The 14,364-nt window shown below is 40.4% G+C and overlaps 1 protein-coding gene across 3 annotated transcripts in view; it reads left to right on the top strand.

Annotated features, from left to right (window-relative positions):
- Nucleotides 1-3,158: 3,158 nt before the first annotated feature.
- Nucleotides 3,159-14,364, top strand: part of GXYLT1 (glucoside xylosyltransferase 1) — a 46,338-nt gene continuing 35,132 nt past the window's right edge. The window contains exons 1-2 of one of the 3 annotated variants that reach the window (XM_073882108.1): nt 3,159-3,884; nt 12,207-12,299. In XM_073882108.1, coding sequence (XP_073738209.1) covers nt 3,664-3,884; nt 12,207-12,299 — 314 coding nt within the window. In that variant the 5' untranslated portion in view covers nt 3,159-3,663. The remainder of the gene's footprint in view (nt 3,885-12,206; nt 12,300-14,364) is intronic. The other 2 variants (XM_025883159.2, XM_025883160.2) reach the window with 2 other exon arrangements.

Genomic DNA, 14,364 nt, shown 5'->3' on the forward strand with positions numbered 1-14,364 from the left:
TAATCAAGATTAATCTTTTGAATAGAAGATTCTTGAAATTTGGATTTTCCTGAATCAGAGTTTTCTAGATCACGGAGGAGGTCTTTATAATTTAACAACAAATATTGCTTCTTGTAAATTTCTTTTTGTCCACCTAGATTAACCTTTTTGACAGAATGAAGGGAAGATCAACATTGATTAAAAATTTTTATATAGCCAGTCTGTCACTAGAGAATTATGAGGGTGGTCTAGACATGAAAAAGTAAACTTAGGAGTACATACATAGGGGCACCTGGGTGGCTCAGTCGTTAAGCGTCTGCCTTCGGCTCAGGTCATGACCCCAGGGTCATGGGATCGAGCCCTGCATTTGGGCTCCCTGCTTGGCGGGAAGCCTGCCTCTCCCTCTCCCACTCCCCCTGCTTGTGTTCCCTCTCTCGCTGTGTCTCTCTCTGTCAAATAAGTAAATAAAATCTTTTAAAAAAAAGAGTACATACATACACACAGTAAATGACAGAAGTACCTATTATGACATCAAAAATATTTAAATCATTTTCAATAATTTAAAATTAATTTTAAGAATATAAAAATGTTCAGGGGCACCTGGCTGGCTCAGTCAGAAGAGCATCTGACTCTTAATCTCGGGGTCATGAGTTTGAGCCCCATGTTGGATGCAGAGATTACTTAAATATAGAAATCTTTTAAAAAAGTATAAAAAAATATAAAAATGTGTGAATCCTGGAAATGATCATAAGGGCATGTACATGGCTCCTTATACTCCAAGATAATCAGGTAACACTGTGGGTAATACAAAAATCATTTCTAATTTTGGAATGCCTTATATGCTTTTTCAACAGAATTTTCTTTTTAATTACAGGATTAAAAGGAACTAAAGGGATGTGATATAGTCTAGAACCCTGATGTCAAGTAAATGAATCATTCTTCTGGATGTGCTTGTCCCATAAATTGTTGCAGAATGAAAACTGCCATTCCAGTATTTTAACATCCTGTGGAGCATTAAATTATTCTTTGTTTTTACTACATTTAGTTTCTTTGTTGAAATAGAGAACAATTGTGGTAGGCATCTCTTTAAACATCTTTGATCTATTTGAGTACTAGCTCTTACTCCAGTTTCTTGGTACCATGTCCTTTATTTTTCTCTCTCAAAATCTATTTTCCATTCTTATAAATGCTTTTGCGATCCATCTTTGTACCTCGTTAAGTTTATCTTTATTTCTCTTAAGAATTGTAAAGTGTAGTAGAAGGATTAATTTAATATTGTCATTATTTTTACTTGCCTGTCTTCCCTTTGAGGGCAGTACACTCTAGCCCCTTGTCTGGCATGTAGAATATATTTAATAAATGTTTATTGAATGAATAAGTGTATGTTTTCATTATACTTACACATCTTGATAGCATGCTAGTTTTCATTTTTTTGTCTGGTAAGTCAAGAAATTTAATCCTTATAGAAGAAACTGAGGCTTAAATTTATTTAGTAACTTTCCCATGGTCACAGAGCCAGCAGTTTTTGGTAGGGATTGTGTAGGGATTCCAAATGGAGAACTACTGCGAAATTACAAAGCATTTCCCCACTTTGTTTCTCATGGCCAAACTCTTCAAAGCTCCAACTGCAGGGCACCTGGGTGGTTCAGTGGGTTGGGGTGTCTGCCCTCTGCTCCGGTCATGATCTCGGGGTCCTGGGGTGGAGCCCTGCATCAATCCCTGCTCAGCGGGGAGCCTGCTTCTCCCTCTCCCTCTGTAACTCCCCCTGCTTGTGTTCTCTCTCTCTCAAATAAATGAAATCCTTAAAAAAATAAAAGAACTCCAAATGCAATTTGAAGTTTAACAGCATGATTTTTCTTCATGAAGTGTGTGTGTGTGTGTGTGTGTGTGTGTGTGTGTGTGTTTAAAACCTTCTTTCCCTCACTTTGTGGCACTGTAACTGCTTTCTGGTTCCAGTCTTAATCTTTGTCTCAGTCTCCACAGTGGGGCCAAAACCTGCTCTGTAAAAGGCAAATGTGATCATGTTACTTCCTAATTTAAACCCTTCACTGGTCACCACTGTCTGCTAGATTAAGTTCAAACTCCTTGGTATACCAAACAAGGCACTCAAATATCTGTCCCCTTTAACTTCTAGTCTTATCACTCATCATACCCTCCCTTGCATTCACTTAGCTGGTGGTATCAAACTTCTTACAGTTCCCCAAACACAAGAATCTGTTTCATTGATCCCTCAGCCTGCAATTCCTTCCCTTACCCCACCGAAGAATCTGTGCCTCTTTTACTACCAAGTGTCTCTTGACGATGCCCTCAGTATAACTGATCACTCTTTTTTGTGTTTGCCCACACCTTTACAGGCTTCTCTCCTAATGTCTGTATCGTGGTATTGCACTTATTTACAAGTCCCACTTATTTACTTATTGTCCTTCATTTACTTATTTACACTTATTTATTAGTCCCATTTATTTATGTACTTATTTACTGTCTCACCCCATGCCCAACTAGGTCTCTTTATACCCCAAAGTACTCACATAATTCTTGGCTCATAGTGGTGCTTTATAAATGTTCAATAAATGAATGGAATGGAAATACGGCTGATGAAGAGGGAGAAGAAATGGAAAGCTAAAGAGAAAGCCCTTTAGGGAGAATATTATTCTTATGGACATGCAAATGATGAGTTGTAAAGGAGGTCAAAAAGATGTAATAGGGAGGACCTCAGCTGAACATGCCCTTAACAAGCTCGTTCGGAGGCAAGATATGCATACTCAACAGCATTACGAGGTAATTAAGTATCTGGATGAAAATGGCTCACACAGTATTATAGAAACTTAGAGGCTGGGGAAGTCCCTGCTGAGGAGGACAGAACTGAAAACTGGCCTAATCAAATGCCTTCCAGGGCGCCTGGGTGGCTCAGTTGGTTAAGCGACTGCCTTCGGCTCAGGTCATGATCCTGGAGTCCTGGGATCGAGTCCCGCAGAGTCTGCTTCTCCCTCTGACCCTCTTCCCTCTTGTGCTCTCTAGCTCTCATTCTCTCTCTCTCAAATAATAAATAGATAAAAAAAAAGCCTTCCAGGTGCAAGGCGTTTTTCGTGCGTTAAGCAGTTTAATCTTTCAATCACCCTATGATGAGGATATTATCACCGTTTTAGAGATGAAGAAACATGCTCAGAGAATTTAGGTTGCTCCACGTCACAAACTACCATGTGGAAGAACCATAACTTGAATTTGGGTCACCTGTCTTCAACACCCCGTTCATTTCGCCACACCCCTCCTCTGCAGTGCCGAGCCACCGGGAGCTACCTGCGCCGAGTTCCTTTGGCCTTCCCTTCCGACCCCCCGGCGTGCCAAGTTCTCTCGCGGTCACTGCGCCTGCGCGTCCGGCAGCTGCCCGCATTCCGGGGAGGGGCCCGGCGGCGGAGGCGGTGTCAGGGCCCCGGGCAGGGTAGTCGGCTAGCAGGCGAAGGCGGTTGGGCGGGGTGAGGCGAGGCGAGGAGGGAGAGAGGGAGGAGAGGAGGTCGGGAGGGAGAAGAGGAAGGAGGGGCGGGCTCGAGGCCGCGGCGGAGGAGGAACTTGTTGCGGCCGCGGCTGCGCTGTGCGGCTCCCTACGCTCCAGTTCGCCGGGCGGGCGCGGTGCGGCGGCGGTGGCGGTGGCGGTGGCGGCGGCGGCTGAGGCGCGGGGCCGGGGCGATGCGGCGTTACCTGCGCATCGTGGTGCTGTGCCTGGCCTGCGGCTTCTGCTCGCTCCTTTACGCCTTCAGCCAGCTCGCCGTGTCCTTGGAGGAAGGAGCGGGCGGCCGTGGCGGGAAGCCGCAGGCCGCGGCGGCTTCCTGGCTCACGGGCGGCGGACGCGGCGGCTCAAGAGGGGTGGGCAGCGTGGGCCCCGCAGCGCATCCCGGCCCGTCAGACAGGTACGGGCCGTTCCCTGTCAGGGCACCGGGGCCGGGGCGAGGGGCGCGGCGGTCGCGGGGGCGCGGGGCTCGGCCTGGGCTTGGCTGCTCGCCGGTCCGCCCCGCGCCTCCCGCCGCCGGGCCCGCGCCTCCCGCTTCTTTGCCGCGGTCTCTGACCCCTTCTCTCGTTTCCCTCCTTCCCCTTCCATCCGCGCGTGAGCCTAGTCGGAGAGCACCCCATGGTCTTTGTGTTTGTCTTCTGACGCATTCCTTATGCGCTCTTTAAAGCGTGTAGAAATTAATTTTCAACTTTTAATCGACAGTTTTTTTTTTCCCCCTGACAGAATTCATTGAAAGTAAAAGGTGCCCCACAAAAGCTTTCTTGCTGTCTGGCTAGTGGGAATTCCCTCTTGTTTCCATGGAGTTCAAGTTGAGATATTTAAACATCAGGCTGGCGCCCTAGTTCAATTTTTTCCCCCTCTCCTGAATGGGGCATCTAATTTTTGTGTGTTAACGCTTAAATTTTCATTATTAATCTGTTAAATCTGGACAGAACTTTTATGCGTATTTTGAATTTTTCTTTAGGAAACATCGGTTTGTTCTGAAAGTTACAGCAAGTTAAGAAAAATGAGCGATACTTAACATGCTAACGTGTTTTGTGGGATGGGATATCTTTCTTTTAAGAATCGGTGTTTAAAAAGTAACATAATGACTTAACGTGGATTTACACAGATCACTGCCAGGGTTGGAATCTACGTGAGATTTTAAAAAGAATGCGGCGCATTATGAATGCTTAACAGAATCAGAGCCTTTCCACTTCCTTGAAAAATAAGCTCCTATATTTGTGGGCACCTCCCTGGGAATGACTCGGAGCGCTCCCTTAGTAAGAGGCGAAGTCGGCTTTGGTATCAGCAAGTACGGGGTTGGTAAGAGAGGAGGGGCAGGTCAGCTGCAGGCTCTTGAACGTTCTGAGAGTTGATGGTCGTTTTCAAAATGAAAGGGGGAGGACGTGTGGGCCTAGGAGCAGCATGGGAAAGCTGGACTGTCATGTTTTTACCCCCGGATTTGATTACAGTCAGGCGAATCCCTGACCGTATTCATAAAAGCAGAACCACTTCCAGTCAGGTTTGTCAACTCTTCCCTGCCCTGGGAGAGGCGGTGACTGAAGACCTGAATGAGCTCTTGAATAATGAGGCTCAGGAAAAGCTGTGATTGTGAAGCATTTAAAATTATGGAAAAGAAAATTATTTTTGTAGTGGGTAGAATCGGAAGGAAGCCACATTTTAAAACATTGGATGAAATTGGACTATGATATAGTATTAGATTTCAGTTTGGTAGCGTGACATTCATCTTTAGTGCTTTGTCTCAGATACTTACACTTTATTTTGTGACAGATTTTTGTAAATTGTATTTGCTTGGCTAGCTGATTTGAACAGAATTACTTTATTTAGAATAAGCACCTCGGTACCTTTTTTTTTTTTTTTTTTTTTTTTTTAAGTAATCTCTGTGTCCAACGTGGGGCTGGAACTCACAACCCCAAAATCAAGAGTCGTGTGTCTACTGACTGAGCCAGCCAGGTGTCCCAGCACTTCATCTTAATAAATGTTTTATAGAGCTATTACTGAAATTTTAAGTTTGATGTGTCCAGGTCAACTAAAAAGCTGTATATTTACAGGTCCTCTGAGCAGCATAACTTCTCATTTTAAATGAGGTATAACTCTAACTTTAAAATTGTTTTAGTCTTGGTAAAAATGTGAAGTACATTTCACTGCATGTGCTTGTATAATAACTTTGGGCAGAGGAACAACATGAAAAAGTTAGATTGTTACATTTTTACTCTACAGTTTGACAAGGTCAGGAGAATTCTTAAGACATCAGGAGTCTTAATTTTAGATATTACTTATAACATTTTTAAAGATTTCTCATAGAGTTTGGTGAACTTTTTTGGCTACCACAGGATATGGAGTAGATACCTGTCTTTAACCTCTCTTCCTATGTATAAATCATTTGACCAGGGTCCAGAAGGCATCAGTAATTGGACCAGGATTGTATCTTTTGATTCTTTAGGGCTCTTTCTGTGAAGCTTCTTTGATGAGAATCTGGGCTACATAGTGTTTCATCAGTGGAAAAAGGTGTATAAGGCAGGCAACATCTTCCTTTTCTTGGTAGGGCTAGATTTATCATTGCATTCTTTTTTGAAGCAGTCTTACCTGAAAAACTTTAACTATTATTTTTCGCATTCATTTAAAATACGGAATCTAGGTTATACCTTTTACTGTCAAATCTTATAGACAGCGTTTGTTGCATGGAATTCCATGACAATAAATTACTTGGAAAGATCCTTCCGAGTTCTCAGAGTAAAATTTCTAAAATGATAGGAACAATTTTTCAGTGAAATCTATTAATTAGTGTATCTTGTTTGAATCCATTATATTTTGGTATTTAGAAAATGCACGGGTCTTAGAGTCAGACAAACCTGTTCTCTTCCTGTCTCTGCTGTGAAACCTTGACCACCTCTCTACTTCCGTTTTCTCACCTGTAAAATGTGGGTAATACTTAACCTTAGTTAATTGGTAAATAGAATCCTTAGTTGTCAGTGATTAAAATCCAATACAACTGACTTAAGCAAAATGTACTTAGAGGCTTACATGGGTCGCTGGCAGGAGCAAAATTGAAAGGAAAATTCCCCGGGCGGCTCCAGCGACCCGAAGGACGAGGACTCCCTTACTCTCTTCCACTGTAGACCGGCTTTGTTCTTGGGATCTTTGCAGTGTTTCTTCTCTTATCTCAAATAAAAATTTTTAGGAAAAGGCTCTCATTGGACTTGTTTGCATCACATGTCCATCAGTGTTGTCAAGAATGGTGACCTCTGATTCTCTGGCTCTGTGTTACTTGCACATCCTTGTGGTGGACAGGATAGCATGATTGGTGTTGGGGATGAGTGGTGTCTTGAAGAGGAGAATGCTGGCTAGGCAGTGGCTCTTCCACATAGAGAAACCCTCTTTAGCTGCTCCACGTGGACAGACTGTTACTAAGTTATTCAATATAATATAAACACAGGACTTCTGTAGAAGGAGTTAGACTGTTTTGTGACTTTAGCTACTCAGAATGAATTCTCACATTTCACTAATGATTCTTGATGATTATCAAGATTTCGTCCTGTTGTAGCTGTATGGTGGTGTGAAGTGGGGAATCAGGAAACTACTGAGCTTTTGAGTGATAACCATTTCTGGACCCATCATGCTGTTTGTTGTGTCAAGTCACCTCACTGGTGAGGCCGTTGAGTTCTCATTTCTCCTGGATCTTGTGAACACTAGTAGGATGTACTGAGCATCTGTAGGGCTTTGGAGACCCAGACTTCAGCTTTAACATATGTTTGGCTGTGTGAACTTTGAATACATTTACTCAAAAGTTAGATTAGAGGTAAGAGTATGACATTGGGTTGTGTGTGAGAATTTGAAATGAAGTAGCTTGAATGATGACTGAATATGGTGTCTAGCACAGTAAAACTGTGGCTAATATGGTGATGGTTTCAATCATTTAAATTAAAAAATTTTTTAAGATTTACTTATTTAGGGTACCTGGGTGGCTTAGTCAGTTAAGCATCTACCTTCAGTTCAGGTAATGATCCCAGGGTCCTGGGATCGAGCCCTGCGTTGGGCTCCTCACTCAGCAGGCAATCTGGGGAGTCTGCCCGAGGATTCTCTCTCTCCCTCTGCCCCTCCCCCTGCTAGTGCTTCTCTCTCAAAAAATCCTAAGAAAATGATTTATTTATTTATTTGGGGGAGAGTGAGCATACAGCTGGGGGAAAGGGCAGAGAGAATATCCAAGCAGACTACCCTCTTGTGCACATCCGGGGACGCAGGGCTCGATCTCATTGAGATCAGGACCCAAGCTGAATCCCAGAGTCTGGTGCTTAACCGACTGAGCCACCCAGGGGCCCCTCAGTCATTTAAATTTTAATAAAAAAAAAAATTTTTATTTCAATTTCTGCCCTCTGGAAAAAATCCTGTCCTTAGTCCCCAGTCCAGACCTGCTTAAACCAGGTGCCTATTAGTGGGGTCTGGGAATCTATATTTTATTTTATTATTATTATTTTTTAAAGGTTTTATTTATTTATTTGACAGAGAGTTAGAGAGAAGAGCACAGCAGAGGGAATGGCAGAGGGAGAGGGAGAAGCAGGCTCTGCACTGAGCAGGGAGCCCGATGCGGGACTCGATCCCAGGACCCTGGGATCATGACCTGAGCCGAAGGCAGACGCTTAACCATCTGAGCCACCCAGGCGCCCCTGGGAATCTATATTTTAGATACGTGCTCCAGGTTATTGTTACACAACCAAAGATTGAGAACCACTAATGTAGCTGAGAAAGGTTTGACCACTATTTTCACACTACTGTTTTTAGTAGAGAAATTTTTTCCCTCTTTCCTGAAGTCGTTTTTGAAGAGAGAAGTTCAGGCAGTGAATAGTGAAACAGATTACTTACTAAAGCCACCTTCATTTCTGCTTTGTTCATGCAAAGACATCTTATGTAAAACCAATACCCTACACTTGTATTTTAGTTCATTGAGGATCATACTTCACATGGTTGTAAAGTGCTTAGCACAAATCTGACTAGTAATTACTTAATTAAAATTATTTTGTTCTATGTTGTTGGAGGGAAACTGATTAGGCTAGTAAAAAAGGAATGTGTACTTTTGATTTAGAAATCCTCTTTTAACACATTAAAGTTATTATCTGTGCCATACCTGTTGAAAATACTTGTCCCCACATATTAACTTACCTGTGTGTATACCATATGAAGTTTAAACTTTTTATGTATTCAGTTTTTTCCTTTACCATTTTTATCTTTGTCATGCAGAGGAAAACTTTCTACTGGAGGGTCCCCCCCCACTTTTTTTTAACGTTTAAATCTTTAATACGGTTTCTTTTTTTTTCTTTTTCCTGGAGGAGGGAGTTGGGTACGATGTGATGCTTAGTTTTGAAATAGATAAGTAATTGTTGCCTTTTGTATATAAGCAGTCGTTTTTGCCCTAAGTAGTAATGAAATTAGAGATTTAAGAAAAAGAAATGAAGAGCTGACAGAGCTAGAAATTAAGTTGTCTGGAGACAATTTTTAGTTGAAAATGAGTGACCCAGGTACTGATCTTCAAGTAAGGCTGATTTGTCAGTATCATGGGAATGGTCTCCTTTAATGTGGTTGAGAGTGTCTCTGTTTTTCTTGCCATAGTCACAGTGTAGGTATCTATGCCTTGAGGTTGCACGGTGGCTCGCAGCACTTCATTCAGACTTCCACATTCTTTTGCGGGATATGCCTAAACCTATCCCTGACTGTAAGTTGTGCATGGTTTTCACTAAAGCCTCACGACTGTGGTAGATGTTTTGAGATGAAAAGTACATTTTCCAGGTTAATTTAAAAGTACAAAAGACCTTCTGTTACCAGATTTAAGTAAACTTCAAGTTTGGGAACTGTTATTGTGGAGAGTTTATATAGTTAAATGCTCTGCTTAATCCCGAGCATGAAGTATCTCAGTTCTTCAAGTACTGAAATTTTGGGGAATTTTGTTTCTGATAATTTTTTAAATTTTTAAAATAAACATAAATTCACAGGAAGTTTCAGAGACACCCTTCTATCATTCACTTGTTTCCTCCAATAGTAGGATTTTATATGAGCATAGTACAATATTGGAATATATATCAATACAACTGGAATATATATCAATATAGTGCAATATTAAAACCCCAGAAATTGACATTGTACAGCACATAGACTATTCAGATATCCCAGTTTTACATGCTTTTCGTATGTGTCATGCAGTTTTATCACATGTGTAAATTCGTGCAACCACCTCCACAAACACAGCTGTGTTATCACCATAAGATCCCTTGTGCTACCCCTTGACCACTTTGTAGACAAGCCACCTAGAACTAGAAACATTATGCCATATGAAATTTGAGGATGAGTCATAGTAAAGTTTTATTTCAATTTATTCCACAGTGAAGAAGATTTGCATTTATGGACTTCATTGATTTTTGGATGTCACTGTTTACTGAAGACATACCCACTAAGCTCAACTTACAGTTTTGCCCCATTAAAATTATTTGATAGAATTACCTCTTTGAATGTAGTATATTTCTAATATTTCATTTCCAATAGTTTTTTTTCTTTTTTTTTTTTAAGATTTTACTTAGAGAGAGATGGAGCACGAGCCAGGGTCGGGTGGGAGTTGGGAGTGGAGTGGTGGGGAGGGGCAGAGGGAGAGGGAGAAGCAGACTCCTGGCTGTGCGGGGAGCCCGATATGGGGCTCCATCCCAGGGCTTGGATATCATGGCCTGAGCTAAAGGCAGTCGCTTAACCGACTGAGCCACCCGGTTGCCCCTCCAACAGTTTTAAGGAATAAAAGCAAAAGCAACTAATAACCGGAACTTGGATAACTACCTTTATTTTCTCAATATTTTTTAACTTTATTTTTTTCTGGCCTGAAAATACAGTTGCTGTCTGTCTCCAGATTAGTTTTTTTTTTCTAATCTTTGCTTGTAATAACAGTTAACTGGTACGTAATGAGTTTCTACTCTCAGTCTTTAAAACCATTTTTTCATAAGTGAGAGAATGTAAGTTTGGGAAATAAGAAACATTAAATTATGCCACCTCTTGCCGGCAGCACATCAGTGTTTTATGATTTTTTTTTTTAAATAGTGGTATGTGTACTCACTAGTGCATATCTTTTACATTTCCATTAAAGAAGGACGGAAAAAAAAATCCCTTCTAAAAAAAACTGTTTTGACATTGAGTTATGGTTATGAAAACCTAAAACTTGACTTTTTCCCTGCAATTTCATTTGCATTAATTACTATAGTTTTTAGCAATTTCACTTGTAGATATATATGCAAGAGAATTGAAAACATATTTGGAGAGAAATTGTAAATGTTCATAGCGGCATTATAATAGCCAAAAGGTGGAAAACAACCGAAATGTCTATCAACTGATGAATAACTAAACAAAATGTGGTATATCCATGCATTTTTTGGTTGTAAAAAGGAATGAAGGGTACTTAGGTGTACTACAGTAGATGAACCTTGATATTCAAGGGTTAGACTGAAGGAAGTCAGACTTGAGAGACCACATATTGTATGATTTCATTTATGTGAAGTATTTGTAACAGGCAAATCTGTAGAGACAGAAGATAGATTTGTGGGTGCATGGGTGGCTCAGTTGGTTAAGCATCTGCCTTCAGCTCTTGTATCATCATCTCAGGTCCTGGGACCCATTTTAAAATGTGCCATCTGTGCCCCACCCTGTTCACAGAGATTCTGATTTAATAGTTCTCCTACGGGGCTCTCTGGGTGATTTCGCTGTGCAGCCTGGGTTTGAGATCCTCTGCCCTGGACTGTTGGCATGTGTGAGAGATATGATCAGAAATCTTTGCAAATATGAAATTTCATAGACCTTTTGCTCTAAGACAGTAACATATAATTGAATTTATAGCAAGAGAAAAAGTTACATGGTGAGGGGACATGAGGTGACCTAGTTTAGTGACACCCTGATTTCATACTTGCTTTAGTATCCAGGCCTCACTGCAGTGAATTTCAAACTAAACTATTGTTTTGAAAAGTAGTAACAATGAAAAGCATACTTTTTGTAAGGTGAGGTGTTATGGCTGTTGTTAACTGAGCTCCCACCTGCAATCTAAGAGGAAAGACTACACTTAATCCCTCCATTTTAGCTTGTGTAATACAGCGAAACGAAGATAATGTACATAATGAAACTGAGCCATGGGTATCAGCGTGCTTGCTTGCTTGCTTTTTTTTTTTTTTCCAGTTTAAAACACCATACAACTAGCTTGGATTGAAGATTAATTTAAAAGCCTTCAAAGATCCTTTCTTCCTTTTCTGTCAGCATTTGTGGCATTTTAAATTTGCTCCAGAATAAGCAACTATTTTATTTGGCTGAAATGGATTTTATTCTAGGGGGATCTATGTAGTACACAAAGGAAAATTTTAGAAGTATTTCCATATTTTCTGTGTCATCTGAGGAGGGAATTTTAATATGTTTGGAGAGTTCCTGACTAGGAAATGGTTTTTCAGTCTGTACTATATTCTGCCTAACGGTTTTAAAGTCCTTTTTAAAATAATGGTACCTCAAAAAAAAAAAATAATGGTACCTTGAAAAGGGAGAAATTTCCAAAACTCAAGTTACCTTAGCTTTATTGAATTCGCAAAATTGGATTTGCAGTTTTGTTGCTGTAAAATAGAACAGTAAGCTATTATGTTATTAAGTAAATTCCTTGTTAGTTTTAAACCTAAATACTCACATAGGACTCTTTATTTCTGTCTTACTCTGTTAGGTGTAAAGATTTCTCTCTGTGTTACTGGAATCCCTATTGGATGCTGCCCTCTGATGTTTGTGGAATGAACTGCTTTTGGGAAGCGGCTTTTAGGTAGGCACCTAAATTTAATTGGTAGATCAGTGTAGGTAAGATTAGATAGTACGTAGTAAATTTTCGACTGTAATAGGACACAAAAATGTTTCTTTTCCTGTAATTTAATATTTTCTTACAAGCAAAGAACTCATTTTCTGATTGGGTTTCCTGTTTATCCTACTTTGTAGTTGTTATAACCAATTTTTAGTATATACTGTGTATAAAATGCTCTAACTTGTTTTTAGGTGTTATTAAGGTTAACTATTGTTCTTAGGAGCATTTATGATATAATTTTAGGTAACTGGGTGATAAAGTATTAAACAGGTGATAAAGATAGACTTCCCTTGACATTTACAAACATATATATGGCATTTATCTACTTTAAAGCTGCTGAAAAAACATTTTGTAGGTGGATGGGGATAATTGAGGAAGGATATGTTGGTTATTATCAGAGAAATTGAATGTTGAGGAATGAGAGGATAAAAATAAGTGTTTAATGAAGGAGCAAGTATTGATATGACATTGTTTATTGAGCTTGTATGTTGCTCAGTAGTTTGGCTTTGTGCATGGCTCTGGGTAATGAAGGCCTTGGATTCTGCTCTCGCCTTTAGTGAAAGCAGTGTTGATAGGAATGGGCTATCAGACTGTCTCTGTGGCATAGTGGCAGGGGATACTGAGGCAGTAGCCTGAAATGCCTTCCTAAGAGTAAAATTTCTTTGAGAGACACCTATTTTTACTGTCTTTATGATTAATTTAAATTTTAATTCTACTCATTCTATTTGCTAGGCACAGTGCCAGGTGCTTAGAACCAGACTCTGAGTCTAGTTAATGTGGCTCCATCCTTTTGGGGCTTGCATTCTGTAGGAACTTCACACTAGTAAACCTGAGATAAAGATAGAGGGTGACAAGTTAAAGCTGCGATGATGGGAGAAACAAGTGAGTCATCAGGTGGGATCATCCTAAGGCATCGGGGAAGGCTTCCTGGTGGGAGTGACTGCCTGAGGAACATGGAAATTAGGCTCAAGGACAGGAGGTAAAGTATTTTAGGTGGGAAGAATTACATTCTTTATATATATTAACAGTATATATTTTTATGTTCTTGTATTCCTGATACATTATACATTCCATGAACAACCAGGAAGGAATCATTGAAATCCATTATTTTAATTATATCTCATTGCTATGGAAAAGATTGGGTGATTGAAATTCCGATACGAGTCAATTAAATCAGATTATTCAAACTTCTAAAAACTAAGATAATATTATCCTTCAGCTTGTTCATAAATTTGGAAAATTGGAGCTCTGTATTTTTCATTCTTATAAAAGTTTGCTAATGAATAGAGTATTGACAGCTACCACTTGGCTATCTCCAGCCTTGTGACGTAAATCTACTCACTCTGAAGGCTGGGTAAGCTTGAAAACTGTATACCCTGATTTATACAACCCAGGTCCTTTTGTAAGTTACAACATGAGTAATAATCTTCCCTCCCCCTCTGCTGAGTGCAAGAGTACCCCAGGGAAGGGAAGTTGATCTAGTCTGAATCCTGGAGCCTCTGCTTATTATTTCTGTTTTGGCTTCTCCAACTCATTATTTTCCTAATGCTTCCAAGTATTCCTTGGAAGGAATTACATGTGGATGGATACATAATGGTATAAACCCTTGTGCTAGTTACTTTCCTAAATTTGAGATTTTAAAAGTTACACTTCTCTGTTACACTCTCTACTTGTAATATTAAATCCATAGTATATATCTGTAATGGTTTTGTTATATGTATCAAATCATTCTGTAAAATCTCTCAAACTTAGTTTCTTGCTTAGAACGTAGGATCCCTCGCATTTACTCTGTTTGAACATGGAGACAAGCCAGGATGCCATACAATTGCCATATCGTTCTCACCCTGCATTGCAGTCTTAACTCCAAGTAGCACCTCAGTTTTGCCTACCTCTAAGAGCTTGTCTGACCACCTGGTAAAGCTTCTTTGAAATTCCCAGTTACTACCAACCTTAGGTCCGCATTTTGCCAGGCCCCAGTGGGCCCTTAGCTGGCACTGTTTTCTTCCCAGGCCTGCCCTGCTTTCCCATT

This window comes from Callorhinus ursinus, unplaced genomic scaffold, assembly GCF_003265705.2.
Source record: "Callorhinus ursinus isolate GAN/ISIS: 27379988/994484 unplaced genomic scaffold, GSC_fseal_2.0 scaffold44, whole genome shotgun sequence".
In the NCBI taxonomy this organism is placed as follows: Eukaryota; Metazoa; Chordata; class Mammalia; order Carnivora; family Otariidae; genus Callorhinus; species Callorhinus ursinus.